Source organism: Oxyura jamaicensis, chromosome 1, assembly GCF_011077185.1.
Source record: "Oxyura jamaicensis isolate SHBP4307 breed ruddy duck chromosome 1, BPBGC_Ojam_1.0, whole genome shotgun sequence".
NCBI lineage: Eukaryota > Metazoa > Chordata > Aves > Anseriformes > Anatidae > Oxyura > Oxyura jamaicensis.
In genome coordinates, this window is record NC_048893.1 from 173,440,922 (window position 1) to 173,463,284 (window position 22,363).

Sequence of the window (22,363 nt, forward strand, 5' to 3'; positions counted from 1 at the left end):
TCCTCCTCCTCCTCCTCCTCCTCCTCCTCCTCCTCCTCCTCCTCCTCCTCCTCCTCGCCCGCTGCCACAGGTGTGAGGGGGAGCGGCTACTGCTGCTAGTTGGCTTTCCCGGCTCTCGCTGAGGGGATTTTGAGGGGTTGTATTACACCTGAAGTGGTTTCTGTGGGGCTCTCTTAAATCCCTTATCGAATGGAAAATAAGGTAACTATGAACTATAGGTCTGGTATTATAACGCGGTTATTGAAGCTCTGGGATGTTACCAGAGAGAGGCGTCGAAAATAAAGCCTCCTGTTGTACCTGGACAGGATCAGTGGTATTAAAATCAGTATTTCTTAAGTAGCCCCATTCTGTACCCTTACACTAGGAAGCAGCCTTACATCACTTCATGTTGGCAAGGTTGTTTCAGGATTGTCCAATTGAATCTAGGCATCAATGCTGCCAATATTAAATCCTTTGGAAATCAAATGTTTTTAGAGAGGGTTTGGTTCTATTTGTCCAGGTGGATTTCTGGGCCCACAGGCAAGGTAAGTTTTTGAGGCGTGATAATTGAATTATGCCATCTCGGTTGATTCCTCGTAATTTCTTACCCCTCGTGGTTTTTTAAAAATCTGTGGGCAGCTGAAAAAGTACGCCGGTGGAACGTGTTACTCAGTGTGGAAGCATAATAACGTGAATTAGGTTATTCCCTCTTCCTGTTAATCATTTGGTGTGATTATAAGCTAAAAAAAAAAATGCCTCCTAAACAAGGTATTCTTTGGTGAAGGCCTTTCTAAGAGGGAGTAAGTTTGCTTAAAAAAATGCTGCTGCTTGGAAAACAACATCACCCCCCTTAAAAGGTTTAGTTATGCATGGAACACGTGACAGAATAAAGAACAGAAACTTAGTTGCACGGTCTCCCCGAAATCTAGACCAATGGATAGTTCTGGTACCGAGAGTGATTTTTTTTTTTTTTTTTTCCCCAAGGCTGTATTTCGAGAATTCAGGTCCAGTCCTGGGGAAAGGCAAGGGCAATGATTTTTAACAGTGATCTAGCCAGAGAAAAGGAAGGACTCTCTTGAAATTGGTGAAGTTTGGTATCCATGTCATATGTCTTTGGAATAGGGGAGCAAAAAAAATGACACAGAACCAAGCAAGAACAGAAAAATACATTTCTAAGACAGGTGTATTTACCTACCCCACTTAATGTGCATGTGGCTAAGGCAGTTTGTCATTTTTATAAATAGGCTGTTTCACGGCTGCCAACCCAATTAATAAAAGCGATAAATTATTAGAAAAGAGAAATAAAAAAAGCATAAAGGAAACTTAAGTTAATAAGAACTTATGTATAGTTCAGATTTATTGCATGTACAGGTCAAATGCCTCAAGCCCCTGTATATCTGTAACATAGACGTGCACATGTACACGTCCATGCAACATAGACACATGTACATATCCATATAGCTACTTAAAAGATTTGCTCCGCACTCTTGTGCTTACTGGCAAAAAAGATTTCCTTTTTGTTTACTAATGATTATCAGTACGCACTGACTTTTAGTGAAGTTGTGTGGGATAAATTTGTATAAAGAGTTACAGTTCATGGCAAAATTTCTCTTGAATGCACTTAAGCTGATTTCGGTCCTGAATTTTGCCTGTTACGTGCACTCAGACAAGATTGGGAAAGCTAGCTGAATGCTCATTATGTGGTTCAATGAGAAAGCTCAAAATCATTTTGCCAGTGATTTGCTAAAGAAAACATAATAAAACTTGCTAGAAAGACAGAGATGCTTAAATGGGCTTTTAGCAGTTACTCCCATATTTGTTTAATGAATGCTGATAGCTTTTCAGAACTGGGAAGTTTTGTTCCTCTTCCATCTGTCATTTGTGCCTTTTATTCCCCTTTTTGTTGAGTTTACAGTAAGTAGGAGGAAATGTAATCTAATAGTAAAATATAGTATGAAGAAGTAGAAGTTACCATGAATGTTGGGTTTTCATTTACACACGGTACAAACTATTTCCAGGCTGTTTTGTTTGTCAGTATTTTTGCTTCCTTTCCAGTTAGTTCTAAAGTTTGGGTACTGTAGAAAACAGATAACTTTAATCATCTTCAATTTTTGTTCTGTGTTGCTTTCCTGGATGAGCAGGACCCCTGAGATTTCTCTGAAATGAGTGACAGACCTGGGAGACAGCTGGGAGACCCTCGGTGGTGGTGGGAGCCTCTGTAGGGCAGGATGCAGACAAGACGAAATGGCTCTGGTGTTGAGTTGAGGCAGGGGTAAGCCAGTAGAATTATTCTCCAGCATCTTTGCACTGTGCTTTACAAGGCTGCTGTTTCCACAAGGTATGTGATGCTGCAGGGGGCTCAGTGTGGGCGTGTGGGTCTGCAGTGTGTGCTCCTTGACACCTTAGGATAATGCTTAACCTGCTGTCTGAAGGTGGTGAAGCTGTGGAGCTCTGTACCTGAGTAGATGCTGTTGGAACTCTCATGGTTATGAAGTAATCTCTGTGGTCTTTGTGTCGGGCTTTGTTAGAATTGCTGGAAGGAATGGTCGGTCTGTGGATGGCAGAGCTGGAGCAGTAGTACTCAAAACTAGGTGAGAAACCAGCTGTCCCAGAAATGGCTGTTCTGTGCACAAGGATGTGGTAAGAGTGGTTCCCTGGTGTGATGAGATTAACCCAATGAGTGGGTTAGCCACTTAAGGTAGAGCAGCATGGACAAGGGAGGTGGGTTTCTTTGTCTTGCTTGTTATTACTTCATGGCATTTTTTTTAACAGAATCACACAGATCACAGAATCATCCAGGTTGGAAGAGACCTCCAAGATCACCGAGTCCATCCTCTGACCTAACACTAACGAGTCCTCCACTAAACCATATCCCTAAGCTCTACATCTAAACGTCTTTTAAAGACCTCCAGGGATGGTGACTAAACCACTTCACTGGGCAGCCTATTCCAGTGACTAACAACCCTTTCAGTAAAGAAGTTCTTCCTAACATCCAACCTAAACCTCCCCTGGCACAACTTTAGCCCATTCCCCCTCATCCTGTCACCAGGCACGTGGGACCAACCCCCACCTTGCTACAGCCTCCTTTCAGGTACCTGTAGAGTGCAATAAGGTCACCCCCGAGCCTCCTCTTCTCCAGACTGAACAATACCAGCTCCTTTATCCGCTCCTTGTAAGACTTGTTCTCCAGACCCTTCACCAGCTTCGTTGCCCTTCTCTGGACTCACTTGAGCACCTCCATGTCCTTCTTATAGTGAGGGGCCCAAAACTGAACACAGTACTTGAGGTGCGCAAATCTAAACAGAAGCATCAATGTTTTTAATCTTCCATCCACAGAAGTTTTCTATGATTGATTTATTTGAATTTATTATATACAGATTATATATATATATATATATATTCTGTCTGCCTATCTGTTTCATGTCCTTGTCTTAATTTTCCTGACTTGAGAGACAGCTAGTTAAGTGAGATGCTGTGCTCCAGTAATGGAAATGGTGTAGTTTATGTAGGTGTAACTTTTTTTTGAAGGTTCTGACAAGTTCATCTTTATGAAGGAATGTAGAAATCAAGGTGGAATGTGTATAGATGTATGCAATCATCATTATTATTATACCTGTGAGGAGGCTTTGTTTTTATAGTTGCTGATGGGGGAGAGAAGATGAAGAATACCATGACTTTGTCAGTACTACTTTTCTTATTTAAATTACACCTACTCAAGGACAAACCCATGCTTGTTCCTGTATAAAGAGTGCGTGTGCGCTTGAGGTGATGTCAAGAAAACCAAGCTGGTTAGCTGTGCAAAGGAGACCTATGCTCTGATGTATTGATATGTATTTATTTTTCATTTTGCAGTCAATCTGATATACTCCTTACCTGGTTCGTTTTGGTTAGTCCAGGAGTCTTTTCTTGGCTAAATTCTGTGACCATCGAGAAAGATGAAGTATCAGAACTTTTATACGACTTAAAAGGCCAGCATATGCTTTCTGTTTTTATTTATGCCTTTTACTCATCACTATTCTAGGCGGACATAGGGATGAGTGAAACTAGATTATTTTGTTTCTTTTTATTGCTGTGAATTAAGCAGAGAAAATTGTGAAACCCATTGAGATTTCATTCCCAGATACATGTATTTGTTGTTACAATTGGCCTTGAGATCAATAAGGGTAGCTGGCTTAAGCAGAAGCTCTTCTGACCGATCGTGGTGAAGCGCTGGTGAATGCATCCTTGGTTGCCCGAGTTTTGCCAGCTGAGGCAGGACTGCTCAGAGCAGTGTGAGAAGAAGCCTGTGGATGTGTTATCCTAAATGGGGGTCACGTGCTGTTTGTCTGTAGGCGACAGAGATAATCAGGCCAGTTCGTCGAGTGGGTAAGAGCTATGTTTCCCCTCCGGGTTGCTGAAGCGTTGTTCCGGTGCCTTTTGTGGTACAAGAGCCTGCTGATGAGCTTCACCCAAGGATCAACAATAGAGAAACAATATTTCATGTAATGTTGTCTTCCACCAAGGCACCATTGAAATGCAGTTAAATAACATTTCTGAACTAGTTGTAATATGTGTTGGGGGTTATCGTTGTCATTAATTTTACATTTTCTGCAGCATTTAAAGTTAAGGCGGTGTATTTTCCAATGTCAACAGCCTGGATAGTGTACTGCTTGATCTTAGTTTCAAAATGTGTTTTCTTTCTATTGGCTCTTGTTTTGTCTATTTGTGTTTTCAAAGTGTATTATTAACTAAGTGGGGAACCATAAAAGTGATCAAGTGTAAATGTTTTTTGTAGGTATTTTGAGCTGGCTTTCATTGGATACTAAGATTAGTAAAATCATGGATACGTACGCAAGGGCTCAGGGCAGTCGAATGAAACCAAGAACATCTGTAAAAAAGGTAACTGTCAGTTTTTTAAAAACTAATTTCATAGATTTTTGCATCTTTTTTGCAGCAGTCTAAGTGAACTAAGTGAACATTAAGTTTTAACTTTGGTAGACTAATGTTTCAAAGAGGCAAAAAATTCTCCTTGCTTTATGCATTGGCATATTTAACATTGTAGAACTGTGGGAAAGAATACCTGGAAGAAGGCTTTTGCCTCTTGTTTTCCTTTTTTGTTTTGAGGTGATAAGATATAACCATGATGTATGTTAAAATATACCTTGTTTATGGAATGTAAATATTTTATTTTGAGAGTTGGTTCACATATATATGTAACAAATTAAAATACAAATACATAGTGTTCGTTGAAAGAGAAATCTGTGTTAGGGCTTACTGTAGTATCTTTAGATCTTCATTTCCATTCTGGCTTATCTTTATGTTTACGTGAACTTCTGGACAGTGCTTTGGTGAAAAATGAAGTCTGCCTAGCGCTTGTGAAAGATTTTTTTTGAACAGTATTTATTTATTCTTTTTATTTTGTCCCTTCAGTTTAGAGAAATAAACTACAGCTTCCTCAAATGAAAGTATTACGCTGCAGTTTATCCTGAAGGAACAAAATTGATTTATCCAATGATATTTCTCAAAGTATTTGAATGCAGATGAGTATTTTTCTGGATCTTCCTTGACTGTTGACTTAAAAGTGTGTACAGTGCTGAAGAAGAGAAACTGAGCAAGAAAATAATTTTATCATGTAGAAACTGCATTGTTTTGTTCCATAAAACAGACTTTTTTTTAAAGTCAAGGTATGTAGTATAGGTCCTGTAGGAACAGCTTGAGAGTAAAGATGAGCATTATGGGACTTGCCAGGCAGAGAATCACTTGTACCAGTTTGTGATATTTGCCATGTTTCTGGTAACTGCCATCTTCTGATAATCTGTTATCTTCCAGTTTCTGATAACTGCCATACATTAAGCAGTTTCTAACTATGGGTGATATTCTTTCAGTTTAAGACACAAAGTATACATTTTTTTTTTTACAGATTTATGAATAAACTACAGTTAAATTAATTGTTTAACAACATTCAGGTAATTTTACACCTGAGCGCAGAGTGAATTTTAGAGGATGTTTTTAATCTGCCCTTTTTATTTCCTCTTCAATTTAAACATGCACAGCCCCAACAGAAAAACAGACAAAAATCCCCCAGGTTTTTAGGCATTTGCATTGCAGAATCGTCTCTCTAATAGTGACAGTGACCAGTGATTCCTCACAGGTATTAATGGTTGCCTAAAATACTAGTTTTATGAATTGCTATTAAGCTGTCTGGTCTGTGTGGTTCCAGTGAAATGAATTCCACGCTTCTCAGGTGTCTAGCAGAACTCTGTTTTCATTCAGCCAGACTCTGGTGTTTTTATTTGTAGCGGCCTCCTCTTAATTTTTCCCTGAGAGGTAGCTACTTAGGTTATGGTGGAGAGCTTTCGTTCTTTCTCACAGAGCCAGGCAATAGGGTGGTCAGAATTGCACTGTATTTCATCTGCTGTTGATTCACAGTTTGCAGTCTGAGTCCTGTCTTCATAATACTTCAAAAGGAAATGTTCAAGTAGCTGTAGAACTCAGTGCAAGGTTGTGGTATGCACATTGAAAGTTCAGGTTTCCATTTTTACAAAGTGACTTCAAAATAATAAGCCCATTTAAATCTTACAGCACGAGAAGTCAAGAAGAGCTCTTTTGTTACTTAAGAGCAGAGTAAATGTAACTCGCCAGCATTGGACTTGATTTCTTGGCAGATAATGGAAGAAAAATGAGATTTTTTTTTTTTTTTAATACCATTAGTGTTCCTGGAAATTTCCTTCTGCTAGCCTTGCCAAAGTTTTCTCCAGTGTTACAGGCATCTTGCAGGCTTGTTTGGTTGCTTGAAATTTTTAGGAAGCAGTTGTATAAAATAGTTCCTGAGATTACTGGCAGAAACTGTATACTAGTCATACAGTGACGGATCTGTAGATAATGGCTTATTTGTGGTCTACAAAGGGAACAATGCAAAACTCTGCATTGTTCTTTTAAGCTGGAGAAGTGATACGGATTTTTGATTGTTGAGTGGACCTAGCAAGTAGGGCTTTCTAGGTAGCTTGTTTTTGCCCACATGTAAATGTATTTTGGTAGTAGTTGTACTACTTAGAAGAACAAATTAACATCTTTCTGTTGAAGATGACCTCTTGTCCTTACCTTCACTGATCAGCGAGTCCCTGAGACTATCAGATTTTCAATTTTCAATTTAGCCGAGTGTCTCACAGGCTGGAGTTGAGGGAACTTGCTTTTAGCGCCTGTTGGATAAGAGGTTTCCCTGAAATTGTGTCCAGTCCTCTGCTGTCAAAAGCAGTTTTGGTAATTTGAAGAAGTTTTCAAATACAGTCTCACTGTTAATGAGGGGACATAACAAAAACACAAAACCAAAACAAAAAACCTGAACCCCCAAATCCCCTACTACTAATTTTAAGCCTTTTTGAACCACACTGCTGTAATGATTAAGAATTTCATGAATTTCACACTGAAACTATTCACAGCAAATTTATTTCTGTTCATGGGTGTCAGTATTCACCTTAAATAGTTGTGTTGTTTTTTTTCCCTTTTGCTAATGTTCACCCTCATGGTGTATTTACAGTCATAAGTCTGTTCTCTGTTAACCTTGATTTTTTGGAAACTGTAAGCCAAGGTTTTAGTGTGCTTTTGTATGAAAGCCTCTGCGTTCCAGTGATTATCGTTCATAGTCCTCCTTTCTGTGCTTGTTGCAAGTTAATCTTCTTTTTACATGTGGATGATATGGTATGTGCAATTACAGAGGATGTGCTCAGCGACTGGAATGATGTCAGTTCTGGTAAAGGATGCTGCAAGGGTCACATTTGCTATTCTCAGTGCTGCATCATATTGATTGTTCACTGCTATATCATGATCGAGAGGTTAAGTCAGGTCTTGTTTTCCAGCTTGTGAATTCAGAATTCTATTTAAATGCTTGCTATTAGTTTTTAAGGACATAACCTTGTGCTTCATATGTTTACATTTCAAACTATTCTCACCTTGAGCAATTTCTTCCTGTATATGCCACCGCTCTTCTTAATTGATGATACCCGCTTGCTTTGAATTACCAGGTTCATCTGTACATTTACTTTTTTGTTAGACTTATTCATGCTGATGATACTTGACCTCATTCTCAAGTTATAAGAAGTTGATTTTTGGTTACTGGCCCACATGTGCTATCCTATTGAAAAAAACATTTGCTGGCTCTGTCTAGGCCAGTTCTTTTCCAGAAGCTGCTCTTTTCCAAGCTCTCTCTGTTTTTTAACTCTCCCTTTGGTTCAGTGTCAGTAACTTATAGAAGGTAATATAGTCGAGGTAGATGAGATCTGTCTTCTGCCTGGTAATTTCCATATCTGCTTATTCTCTCTATGTTCTAAGCACTTTTGTAATGATTCATGTGATCTTAAAAACACACATCACCTCCTTCCACGCCTTTTAAAGTCAGTATATGTTACCTGTTCAGTCATGTAGGGCCTCTGTCAGTGTGTGTCTTGGGTTTGTGTGGCAAGGGTTTGGTAGCCGGGGATCTGCCAGACCTTCATGTAGCATTGTTTGACAGTTCTTCCAGACCCGAGGGAGATTTTTTTTCAGATTGTTGCACATTTCTTTCTTATGTACTTCAGCTTAGTATTCTCCAAAATTTTGAGTTTAGTAACTTGAACTATAGTAATTGTTAATACCTTCTCTTCTAGTTTTCCATCCTGCCTTTTCTTTCAAAATATTAAACTTACTAAGGAAGAAAATACTTACATATAAGTAAGATATATGTTGATACTTCATAGCCTTAGAAAACCCAGTAACTAGAGACTAATCTTCAGCACTTGTCAGACTGGATTACTTCTGGCCTGCAGAGAATTAGCAAGTCGTGTATGACTTTTTTATTAATGTTTTGTGCTGTGACTGATTAAGTTATTGTATAAGCTGAAAATAAGACATTTCAACATGTTGGTTTGACTTCAGAAATTACTTTTCTGTGGGATGAGTTGGGGAGAGACTGAGTGCTTCTAGATTTACTGGGGGAGAGTCTCTGAGCAGTATTGGCATTGCAGCCACCTGTAAATCTGGATGATTTAGAGAGTCAGAGTCTGCATGTTGTCTGCATATCTTGGAAAGTATGGAGGTACGTATGCAACGTGTGAGAGGAAAATTGTAACTAAACGTATGGAGACAAAGGAGTAGATGAAAGTCAGAATTATTTGAATGAATTTAAAATTTATTTCAAATGACCCCCAAACTGCCTTAAATACACTCCAAAATACTTCAGTTATATTGCCATCTCTTACTTTTCCATAAAATTGACCGTTCTGACTCCTTTAATCTCACTTGGCCATTGCTGTCCTAGCCTTGTTTGTTAACATTCTGAAATACGTTTTGGTAATTTCAGGGATCCTGAATTTTGCTTTTATCTATCCATTCTAGAAATGCTTTCCTAGTTTCGTATTGTGATGAACACAAGCATGAACACTGGCCACGCTAATTGGGCTTCTAGTGTAGTAGTATATAACACTGTTGTTGTTTTTTTCAGAGTAGAATAATCTTTCTTGAAGTTTGTGATACATAAGATCAGTTTTTACCATAAGGGGTTGCTTTTGCTGTGGGATTGTCAGAAATGCAAAGCCTTCTCTGACTAAATTTTGCTTTCTAGTGCTTTTACTGTTGTTTAAGAAGCTATGCAGGTTTGAAATAACTTGTAAACTTGATGCATTTCTCACTTACATTTTATCAGGGCAATCATATGGAGAATAAATAACTAGATTGACAATTTATAGCCATATCGTGGTCTTATTTTCACTTCTTAACCTTTCTACTTGCTAGAGAAAACAATTTAAAAAAATGAAGAATTGGTTTTCTTACAAGCTGAGGACACCTTCTGTTTTTCTGTCATCTTGTTTTATTTGATTTGATAGCAGTGATAATAACTTCTGTTTTGCTGCATTTTGTTACAGTGGGAGAATTCCTAGATTTTAAAGTCTTTTTTAGCCATGCTTGCATGTCATCATAAATTTAAATAAGAAATGTTAAAAGAAACAATTACATAGAAATAAGTTCTTTATTTTTTTCACAGAATGGGGAAGGAGAATGTGTAGGGTGGTTCTTGAATTCTTCTGTTTGTTTTCTTCCACTCTGACTGGTGAAGCCACTTCTATAACATTTCTTGGCTAAATTTGCTTTTCATTCTCTTTAAGGAAAAGCTGATGGAAAGTTCCATGTACAGGCTCCAAGGAATGGAATGAGTGGGGCTTGGGTTTCTTCTTGGATTCATCTGTTTCTTTTTCCCAAGTCTACACGTTCTCACCTTTTTTTGTTTGTTTGTTTGTTTTAAGTACAGACAACTTATTTTGCAATAAAATTTCCTTGAAGAAAAGACCTTATCTGTTTAAACTCAGGATGTGGAACTGAGTGGTTAAAACTCGTGGTTTATATGCAAAATTGTTTGAAATAGTACTTAGAGTAGGGAAACCTATGGGAGTGTAAGGGATAAACCCTGGATCCAAAACTGAAAATATATTTTGTCTTACTTTTTTCCATTCTTTTTCAGAGTTTTGGTGAAGGTGTTCTGCAGTCTATGAAGTCACTGCTACACAGCAGGAAAGAGTTATGCAGTATATCAGCAGATGAATGTGTAAATCAGGAAGAACAAGATCATTTTATTGAGGTTTGACTTAACCTTACTATTTATATATATTTTTTTGGTTATGGTAGAAGATTATATAGCATGCAGCAGAATGGGAATAGCGAATGTGAGCAGTATTGCAACTTACTGGCTTTTAACTCTCTACCCCAAATTGTCATTCTAGAATTCAGTCACTGTAGTCTTTAAAACAACTGTGACGTTTCAAGATGACATTTCTCTGCTTCATAGGAATTATGAAACTAAATAACAAAACGTGTGGACTTTGTAAGAATTGTATAACTGGGTGTACTGCATTTGTGAGCACTACTGTGATCAGGTTGTATGGACGGTACTCTAACAAAAGTAGCAGAGTATTTTGATCCAGGTCTGAAGATAAATGTTAGTGGATTACTCATTTACCTAGTGCTCAGCACTAAGTGCGGATACAGTATGGTGGATCAGGGCTTCTCTTAAATGAATAGAAATAGGCCATAAAGTAAGCAAGGTCTGGTGGGGGGAAAAAGGTTTAAAAGCTAAATAAACAAACAACAACAACAAAAGCAGTAGACCTGGACAGAAATCAGAACTATATATCTTGCGCTGTGAGGAGGATGACTAGAGCTGTTTGAGTTACAAGACAGGAGAACCTGCTCTAAGGGAAAATAAGCTAAGAAGCAACATGTACTGTGTATCTTGTTTTAAGAACTTTAGAAGGCTACTGAGTAGTTGACAAGCTTGACAGGGAGCTTAGAAAAGGGGATGGTGACCTGAAGTGGTCAGAGAGAAGAGGAAATGAAGCAAAAAAAGTTCAGAAAATCATAAAGGAAGACTGGTAGTTAGATAAGGAGTAGCAGGAGAAAGGGAAGAGGCAGATTGTGTGACCAACAGAGGGGAAGGAGGATTGCCTGGATGTCTCCAGGGTGTTGGGGACTGGCTGGATATTGAGGTTGGTGTCTGGAAGATGAGTTCAGGGAGCAGGCAAGGAGCTATTCTTGAACCACCTCTCTCTCTCTCTTTTTTTTTTTTTAGCAAAAATTGCTAAATAGCAAGTAGCTGGCAACAGTTGGTATGCCTATAATGATGGTACCTATGGAGAAAGATAGCTTCCTATATTTACTTACCTAATTAACTCAAACAATTAAGAGCCTTGTGGTTGAAATGAAAGAGGGTTGATAGAAGGACCACAGAACAGGTGTTTTTTCTTCCTATAAAAATACAGAGAAAGTCATCTATATGCAGAATATTGTTAAATTAATTAGGACTGTGAAGGTAATTGCTTAGACATGAAAAACAGATTCAGGCTTCCTGTGCCATTTCAGTCAAGCACCTCTGTGCCATAGATTTGATATTTTGATAACCTTCAAATATAGTGTCACATACTTAGATTTTAGTTTAAAGGATAGGCTTGTCTTACTGATTGTTGGCCCTTCTATCTCCCTGGCCTACTCCCCAACAACTTCTGAATGGCTGCACTATTTTCAGACGTTTGCCATCTGAAAGGTGATTATGTTTCTGTGAAAACGGGAGTTTAGACATAATAAATCTAAATTAATGTCCTCACTGAGGCAGAAATAGGCAGACTCAGCAGTGGTGTGGTCTCTATGATGGCAGTTTGCTGGCTATTCAGCATACCTACTGGCCTGTTAGCTCTCATCTGTGCAGAGCTGCACAGCTCCTGCATGCTGCCATGTCTTGCACAATGAGGTATTCTCTGGGAGAGGGAAGGGATTGGAATTACTATTTTGAGGAAGAGGAAAGGATGTGTAGGAAGACAAAAGAACATACACCCACTAAGAAATGGTGTACCAGCATCAAATGGATGTACCAGTATCAACAGACCCTAAAACCTCCTAAAATAGTATTCAGATAACTGCTTTTCCTCCAAGTCCTTAAATTGCTTGGTATTCTCTTATGCCTCTTCTGTGGAGGAATTAAGTTCATACTGTAGGTGTTGTGCAGGTAAAAGACGTAGAAATAGAAAGGTGTCTTTTGGATAATGTATGGATAAAAAAGGTAGGAGCTGAAGGATGTATCACTTGAAAAGGATTGTTTCATAGTTAGCACAGTGAATATGGTGCTGGAGAATTGTAATTTGCCAAGAGCTCTTTGGAATGTTGCTGCAAAGTGTTTCATTTAGGATTTTGTCATAACTGAAATAAGGATGAGTGGATGTAAACAAGAAGATGCTTTCTGGGGGCAAAGTAGTTTCCCAGCATGACACCACCTGAAATAAACAAGTCAAAATTTTTAATATTTTAGTATGATTTCAGTATGAAAGGAGGCTTATCATTTCAACGTGTGACAAAACGTACCACTTACTCGAAACTCAAATACACTGCAAAACAATTGTTCTTCATCCATTTCTTTTTCTAGTTCTTTCATAGTTTCAATATATGCACAAGCAAGTTGCTGAACCGATTAGTGATGATAAGCATAGAGGTGGTCTTTGCTGACTTTAGACGTGAGAACCGTTTGACTACTTTATATAAACAGGGAGTAGGTGTTACAAATTTAATGTGAGAAGCTGTGGATGCCCCATCCCTGGAGATGTTCAAGAACAGGCTGGATGGGGCTTTGAGCAACCTGGTCTGGTGGGAGGTGTCCCTGCCCATGGCAGGGGGTTGGAATTAGATGATCTTTATGGTCCCTTCCAATCCAAACCATTCAGTTATTCTATGTGAGCTGTGACTTGAACATGAAAAATTCATTCTATTGCATAGTGCTCTAAAATAATTGAATCCAAGCCATATCACATTTAACTGCAAACATCAGTGGAAGCATTTAATCTTTGTGTAACAGTTATTACAACCTTGTTTTGAAAATAAGTGCTTTAGATTTTTTTAGCAGTATGCAGTTAACCTACTGATGAGTCATTAGGGAAATACTAAATGAGAACTGAGGAAATCTGACATTGCAAACAAAGTTTGAATAGGTGGATGTAACATAGATCATGAGCTGACACTGAAGAGTGAGGGTAATACAAAATATTTGCTGCCTTTGATCTGTTAGTGTTGCATGATACAAGATGCCTGTAGGCAGAATAGAAGAAGAATGCAGTAAAATATCACCCCATCTACAAGCCCAAAAACCAGAGGTACAGTTGACATTTCTGACATACACCAGGTTCTTGAGTCTGACAAGAACTTTTTTTTGAGGTTGAATATTTTAATCCTTTTACTTTAGGGGTTCATCTACTTCGATATTGCATGCAAACAAATGGATTAAAACACATCTGCTGTCTTTTGGCCTGAGGGTAATTGGTTTACATGGTAAATAGTCTAGGTGTTAGCACTGTACTCTCTTCAGTATATCCAAATGTGTTGTAGTTTGTTAGCATGGACAGATTTCAGATTGCAACTGGTTTATACATGTCCAGCTTAAAGCGCTGGTCTTTGCAAAATCATGTTTATTTTAACAGACTGAATGGGACATGTATGTGTTGATAAATTTATACCAGCCAATAGGCCACTAGAAAATTTTTTATGTAGTGGGTTTTATATGTTGTATGTGCCCTTTATATGCTGTATGTGATCTGATATTTACAAGCCAAATGGTATAGTGTTACTGTTTATGTGTAAGACTCAGCACTACTGTTCAGGCAAGTTATGCTACCCAAACATGTTTTTTGTGGTGGTGAATGAAGCTTTATGATAAAATCTGCTAAACTTTTAAATTTCTACAGGAAATCTACAAAGTTCTTTTCTGTTTCTATATATATAGATATATAGAGAATATATAGATGTATATAGAATATATATATATATATAATACTGTTCATGTGTTTATTCTACAGATCACATTTATAGGTTTTGCTGAAGAGATGGGTACTGCACATTTGCAGGTATGGTATGTCTATCTGGATTGGAAAACAATGTTCTTCAGCACTGATTTCTTCTAAGTAGTACACAGTTTGTTGGACAGAGAAGTTTTGATTTTTGAGAAATGAAATATGTTTACATTCAGCATTTAAAAGCATAACGGTTTTAAACATTGTTGAGAGGTTGAATATAATTATTTTAATGTCATCATTAGAGTTTCTATATGTATTTTAAATACAGCCTGAAGCAGTCTTTGTATTGGAATGGTCTGAAATGGCATACTTAAATTGTATGTCTTTTTTTTGTTTTGTTTTGTTAAAAACTGTATATATCAATATTTTTGCACGTGACCTTCTTAATATTTGTACTTATTAATATAGTGCAGTCGCAGTATGCAAAGCTAGAAGTTCTTGACTGCTAGTCGTGAAGTTGCTATTATTTCTGGAGAGTTAGATGAGGAAAAGAGGGAAGAGTAGCCAATTAGTGGGGTTGTCATACCATTTTAAGAGGTTAAGGATTTATTTCTCTCGTGCAATTTACACGTCAGTTTAACACCATAACGTGTTTGTAGTGCTACTCCACACTTTGTCTAGATCTCATTAGGGATTGCTGTAATGGTTTGCTGATGTTTAAAATGTCTATTAAACAATAGAAACGATGAATCCATTTGTGTTCAGAATTGTACCTGTGTTGCTAATTAATAAAATTATAGTCCTGCTAAATATTCTCCCAAGTATGGGTGAGAGCTATTTGATTATATAGAGTTAGATGACGTTTATACAAAAATTAGGCTGAGTAGGTTTATGAAGACTTGCTTCATACAATATAGATGCATAGTGTTGAGATTGCTTAAAAAAAAAAAAAAATCTTCCACAGGCCTGTTCTGTATTTTCAATAAATATACAGTTATCTGAGATAATGATGAAAAAGAAAAAGCCAACGTTCCTTTTCCTATAATAGGGGGCTATAGCACCGTTCCAATAAAGCATGCTAAGAGCATGTAGAGATCCACTGAGAACTGTTATTAGCTGAGATCAGTCTTTTGTATGTATCTGAGTACTTTGTACAATGTGCAGTTGCTTTTTGGTGCTTCCAAGATTCGTCTTTGTGACGTTTAAGCCTTTTCTGTCTCATGAGAAACAGTGGAAATTCTTCTTTGGGTAGAAGAGCATGTTAAAGATTTGTGGATTGAATTATTCATGGCAAAGAGTTTTATAGCAGAGCTCAGGAGAGTAAGTGGAGAATAGGGTAATAAACAGCGGATAAAAGAGAAGCTTTACCAAAAGTAGCAGCTGTTAATATTTGGGAGGGATATGAGATCAAAACCTCTTCATTATTTTTCACTCGTTTTTTTTTCACTTTGTGTTCTCAATGTTTTCATATATTAAAATCAGGAGTTGGCAGCTGTTTCTGCAGAGCTTCCAGATGTTCTGAAATCGCTTCAGTTGTGCAAACTAAAAGAAAATGAGGTTGTTTTTCTAAAAGATGTAAAGAAGACCTTGGTGAAACCTTGTGACACAAAACACTGGGTAAATATTTTGTTTTGCATGTCTGAAGTACAGAATTATATTGCTTTAAAGAGGCATTGTTTGGCCTCTTAAAAGAGTTTAATAATATCATACCTTGTTTAGCGTATATTTTTGGGCTTCAGTAGTGTTAATGTTATATTTCTGTGGTTTTTGTTTAAAATGAATGTTAAAAAATCTCAAAATAAACTTGTTTTCAAGTACAGTTAAGTACCTGTATTATTAAATCAAAATATCTACAGTGCTGATGCATCCAGTCCTTTTGCTCGATTATAGTCCCTTTTACTGCCAATTTGGAAAGAAGATGAAACTTGTCAAACTGCCCATCTCTGCTCTGCTCTGATATAACTTCCATCTTCTGCAGACTTTCCTCCTTGAAACACAAATGCCAAGAAATTATGAGAGTGTCAGGTCTTCATAAAACTCAGTGGGTTTTCTTCTCCAGTCACACGCTGATAAAGCAACTTTAAGCAATGTTGCTTTGCATGGTAAATTAAATCATGTTGCATATAAGTTTTTTTTTAATATATTGAAACAATCTATAGACTGAGATAATGTTCAGCACAAACATGCTTTGAAATTCTGTCTTTATGGATTTTTTTAACACGTGTTCTTTAAATAGATTCATGGCTGCATATTATCAGGGTTATATTATGGTCTCTTTTGTCTTATTGCAATGACTTACTCAGAATGCAGAGGTCATTAAAATGCTAAATGATTTTAACTTTCACTTTACACATTTATTTTCTTATCTTTAAAATACTTGTAAATTGTTTACTGTTCATAAAATGTGTTGAGGGAATCCGTTGTTATTCCTGAGAGTTTAAATTATTCAAAGATTGTTACATTGGTTTTCTTGTTGCTCTTTTTCAAGAATCAACTTCCTGAAGTGCTTTGTGTGATGCGACTGTCTCCTTCATTCCCAAGGATCAAAGCAGATTATGTGTTTACCTTGCTGAGCAAGTATACCACAGGTGTAAGATACGCAACTGAAAAAAAGTCATTGCAAAAACATCGAACAGAGACATCCCGTACAGAAGATGATGATACTAATCAGTCAGTCTCTTCAATTGAGGATGATTTTGTCACTGCTTTTGAGCAGTTAGATGAAGATGAACCTTCAAAGATGCAAAGTGTTGGTAAGTTCTTGCATGCTGTTGACTTGTAGGAATTGTAGGAATTGTGAATTGAAATTTAGGCTGTCAGGATGTTATGAGAAAGTAATGTAAAAAATAGTTTTTTTTACATCTGGACTTTGTAAAGGGGTATTATACAACTATAAACTGAATTTTTGAGGCTGTTCTTTTCACAACGGTTTCATAAACCAAATCATAAACCAGAAATTCTAACCTCCATGTCACATGCAGATAAAATAGTATCTTGTTCTACCTCATGCTAAAAAAAAAAACAAAACAAAAAAAAACTGAATTTCAGTTGTTAGCATAATAGGATTTGGAAAAAGATATTGCTTTAATTGTGAAAGATGAATTAGTGTATCAGAACAGTAGTAAGTCCAGCCATTGCTATCAAAATCTGTCCAAAGTGTTCTGCTTTTCTGTATAAATTCTTTTTTTTGAAGCAGTTGTTTTTTCCTTTTCAGGTACGTGCAGCTTTAGTTCTCGAAACCATCGAGATGCTGCTTCACAGACCATCCCTGCTCAATGTTTAGAAGCTGTTGACTCAAAGATCTCTGTGGGTTCTGTACGTCGAAAGTCATCTGCAAGATCTTCTGCTTTGATTGATATTTTGGGACTTAAGGAACTGTCTTCAGTAAAAAATTCAGTTACAACCTCAATTTCTGATCCTTGGATACAAAGGAGTTTCTATAAGCCATATAATCCTTCTGATCAAGGTGTTAATTTCTTATGTAAAACATTGTTTTCCTCTTCTCCAGCTGAATCCTCTGAGTCAGATTGCTCCAGCCCAAGTCCCATTATCTTCTTAGATGAAGAAGGATATCAGAAAAGTTTGAAGGCAAAGCTCCAGCTGCCAAAAATTCCAGTAGTGAAAGATGGTATAGAGGATTCAGACTCAGAAGTTAGTGAATTTTTTGATAGTTTTGATCAGTTTGATGAACTAGAACAGACCCTGGAAAAGTCTGGTAAAGCTATTAGGGATCCCATCCTAGGGAATCCCTCCCAGAAAAGGAGGACTGTCCACGAACAACTGTGTTCTACAAGCATTACAATGAATCCTCAGAAATTCAAATTTGATCGTCCTACTCTTCCAGCCAATGTAAAGAAACCAACTCCTCGCAAACCAGAATCGCCATATAGTAGTGTTTTTGATGTCCCAGATTCCCCTCGCCCAGTTAAAACATCAGGGGAAGAGAATGGAGGCTTGTTCAGTCCTATTAGATCATCGGCTTTCAGTCCGCTAGGGAGCTGTGGTTCTTCTGAATGCTTATGTCGTATGAATCTTGGTGGAGATGAGGCAGGTCAAAACCACCCTGATGCACTTTATAATACTTACTCAGAATATGCTGATAGTGTTTCATTTGAAATATTGGGTTCTGTTTTTCATTCTGACCCTTCATCAGAACAAATATGTGCAGGAAATGATTCCAAATGCAACAGGATTGCTATGAAAGAAGAAGGTCAAGCTACAGATCTCAAAATTAAAACTAGCAAGGAGCCAGATAAACAAGCAAAATCTAAGTATAAATCATCAATAATTCGAGATAGCATTCAAAAATTTGCGGCTGAGTTAGTTGAAAAAAGTTTTGGCAGTGCTTTTAAGGACCTGCAAAAAGGTGTTTCTTCATGCACCAATGCACTTTGTCACTTGGCTGCTAGGTTGACTTCTTCGGTCTTTCAAATGGCTTTCTATGAGATTGGAAGACGTAGAGCAATCTCCCTGAAGGAGCGTGCTATTAATGGGCTAGCAAACCTTTTGGTGAGCGAAGCTATAACTGGTGCTTTGAAAGAACTGCGGCATGTGAAGAAGCAAATATTTACCAATACCGTTGCACGGTTTGCCGCAGACCTTGCTGAAGAACTTGTGTTTGAAGGAATCATGGAAGTATGCCAGTTTTCATACCCCTCGACACCTACAGTTGCACAGCCTTCTTCATTTGATTATGAAGACAAGGTGGTAAGATCCTATGCCAGAGATCTGTCTGAATCTGTCATTCAGGAGGCTTTTATTGAGCTATCCCAGGTTGATGTGACCTTCACGACACAAGCAGCCATTAGTGTTTCCATGGACAACATTAAATATGTGAGTGCAGAGAGTATGTTAGAGTCAACACGGACTTCCACATTTTTGCCTGATTTTAATGACAGGGTAGCACTGAATACAGCCCAAGATTCCAATAAAGAATATACAGTACAACAAGCGCTGTTTTGTACCTCCGGTGTTGTAAGTTCAATACCTGTGCCCTTAGCTGGAAGAGCTCTTTGTCAACATGAGTTTTCCTCTGATGCTTATAAAGCAAAAGTAAGCACTGCTCTGAATTCTGATAACAATATGAAAGTGTACAAAGACTGCTCTCACCCATTTTTCACAAGCAGAAAGAGAGAGGAGGAAGTCTCTTCCTTCAGAAATATATACCTAACTTCAGATCAGAATCAAAGTACTGAAAATAATCCATCACTCTTACGTAACCAAAATGATACCAAACAAGCAAGTGATGTGTCTGGAATAAGCAGTAATTCAGAATTCACAAGTGAGTCAAAAAGCATTAATAGTTTCTCTGGAACTATGGTAGATATGATAGTAAATGAGGCTTATGAAGCCATAACCTCATCTCGGGTAACAAAAGCAGTAGAAGAGTACAGGGAGTTTTTGTCAAGAAAAATAGTAGATAAAAAAACGTATGTGCAATGTACTGGTGAAGATGTCCCCAAGAATATGTTTGCAGATCATTTGGCCAAATATATCATAAAACAATCTGTGGATGAAAGTAAAACTGTGTTATGCAACACTAGTGAGAATTTTTCGTGTAACGTGGGCCCACAGACTTATGCAGATACTAGTAGAAAAGAACAATGTGTGATAAAGAAGCAAGATGCTGAGAAACCAAGTAATGCTTCTATAGTTGTTGAACAACAGCAGATGCCTTTGAATAATCCCTCTAAATTTCTTCTTACTCCAGCTAATTCAGTTCAGTGTGTTTCAGAATCTAAAGATTGTTGGCAGGAACAAAAAGGACACAGGTATTCAAAATCGCCACCGCCTTGTTCCACCGTGACTTTTGCTAGGCATGTTCTAGAGGACTTCACTGATGCAGGAAGCTGCTCAATGACACACTTAAACAAGCCCTCAAAAAATCACGATATTCAAAAACCACCAGCAGGACCTTTGACTTACAGGCAAGCTGATTGCTTTCCGCATGCAAATAGCTTTTCTTCAGTGATCTTTGGCAGTGAAGATGCTTTGCAGATGGCTGACAAGTCTAGTATCAAAGATGGAAATACCAGTGTAATGCCTGATACGCCCCCACCAACTCCTTTAGTACCATGTCAAGGTAGTTCAGAAAGAAACCTAAGAAAACTATCAAAGAAACTCAAGGGAGAATTAGCAAAGGAATTTGCACCTGCGACACCACCTTCTACACCATACAATCCATCTGTTGCAGGTTTGTCTGAAACTGAACACAGCTCTTTGGAAAAGGAGGAATTTATGCTGAAACTCATGCGGTCACTTTCTGAAGAAGTAGAAAGTAGTGAAGATGAAGATCATTCTGAAAAGGTCGCTGAGAATGAGGAATGTTCAGAAAAAACTATTCAGTATGCAGATAACTTAGCAAGTCAGATAATTTCAGTGGCAACTGAAATGGCTGCTTCCCATTTAGATGATAAAACAAATGAAAGAGAAGCTGATAGACAGGTTCAGTTAAGTACACAAAACAAAATATGTGGATATCCAGCATTTATAAATACCCCAGAAGAAACATGCAGCTCTTTATGGAATTATGCAGGTGATATGGCAGGAAAAGTAATCAGTGAAGCCAAGAAAATGGTGAAATCAAGGCATTGTAAACTGCTGAGACTGAAGCGGGTTAACTGTCAAGTGGATTGCCTTTATGTGAGAAAAGATGATAAAGATTCTATTTCAAAGGAGTGGTGTGGTCCGGCACGGGACCAGTGTCTTGGTGAGAGAGATTCCTCTGTACTTTCTTTACCACAAGGTTCAGGCACGATGGGTTTGACTTCCAAGTACCCAAGCTGTGAAAGTGTGACGGATGAATATGCAGATCATATTATTCGTATTTTGAAAAGAGAAGGTGGTAACCCTGAACTGTTGATGGATCAGTATGCTAGCAGACTTGCTTACAGGTCCATCAAGTCAGGCCTACGGCAAGCTGCTAGGAAAACGAAGTTGAGATGCAACAGAATGACGTTTCCTGGGCAAAATGCACAGGTAAATGGTAAACTGGAGCTGATCAAAACAGCGAATAAAGATGCAGCACAGCAAGTGAAAAGCAGCATTCATCACTGTGAGGAGCAAACTTACGAAAGGAGTATCAGCACGCAGAAAACAGATTGCACTGGATTGTTACACTTTTCAGAATCTCTTGCTTGCAACATAACTAGCGATGTCAGGAAGAAATTGAAAATATCAGGAGCATGTTTACCAAAATCTCTGACAGATTCCTGTCTATATGAAAAGACTGAACTTGAGGAAGTCACAGGAGATCTTATTAAAACAAGAGTTTCTAGAACGCTTCTTCCTTTCTCCCACAGTCATAAACTGTATCATAGTACGGGCAGTTTAAATGAAAATGGCTACAGTGAAGGCATAATTCAAGCTATAGAACAATATGCTAGGAAAGTAGCAGATGATACTCTAGAAATGAGTTTAGAATCTGCTGTTCTCCAGGTGGCTGAAAACAGAAAAAGTAGGGATAGGCTTTCATATACGGACAAACTGTCTCCTTTCTCTGGAACTGTGTGTAGATGCTGCAGTATGAAGGAACATCAGTGCTGTACTGAAAGTGCATCTCATCACTTACCTGCGCAAAGTTCCTCCTTTCCAGTGAGGCATTTTCTTCATTCGAGATTGGGTGGTGTCTGCCAAAAACCAAGAGTCTTTCATCTTGATATTCCAAAAATTCACGTTGATGCAGAACAGAAGACAGTGTTTTCTGACAAGGTGGCTCCTGCGGCTGTTGAGAAAGCAGAGGGAGAGCTGAGTTACACAAGCGTGACAGCTGACAGCGGTATTGGACAAGATGGAGTCAGTTTTGCTGAAAGCCTTACAACTGAAATAATGACCTCAGCTATGACTAATATTGGTCAGGCAGTTAACATAAGGTAATAATAATTTTTTCTTGTTGCATTCTGTACCAGAAAAAAAGGATTGTTAATACAATGTATTTCTAGAACAAAAAAAAATCTTAAGTACAAATTTTATGTTCAGAGTACTTTCTTTTTATTCTTACGGTGATACATAAATGATTCATAGGTAGAAAAGTCTTTTCCACCTGTGGGAGCTTGAAACCAAGGTTTTTGTGTATATCAGCATGCATATGTTCCATTAGCTAACTAATCATT

General features: G+C 37.9%; 1 protein-coding gene across 5 annotated transcripts in view; it reads left to right on the top strand.

The window, feature by feature from the left end:
* The window catches only part of AKAP11 (A-kinase anchoring protein 11), a 39,575-nt gene that overhangs the window by 175 nt on the left and 17,037 nt on the right, over positions 1 to 22,363 (top strand). For 3 of the 5 annotated variants that reach the window (XM_035322196.1, XM_035322222.1, XM_035322230.1), the window contains exons 2-7: positions 4,754 to 4,857; positions 10,448 to 10,564; positions 14,316 to 14,363; positions 15,735 to 15,869; positions 16,741 to 17,005; positions 17,467 to 22,123. In XM_035322196.1, the coding sequence (XP_035178087.1) occupies positions 4,798 to 4,857; positions 10,448 to 10,564; positions 14,316 to 14,363; positions 15,735 to 15,869; positions 16,741 to 17,005; positions 17,467 to 22,123 (5,282 nt within the window). In that variant the 5' untranslated portion in view covers positions 4,754 to 4,797. Of the gene's footprint in view, positions 1 to 51; positions 71 to 4,753; positions 4,858 to 10,447; positions 10,565 to 14,315; positions 14,364 to 15,734; positions 15,870 to 16,740; positions 17,006 to 17,466; positions 22,124 to 22,363 lie in introns of those variants that run through there. The other 2 variants (XM_035322203.1, XM_035322212.1) reach the window with 2 other exon arrangements.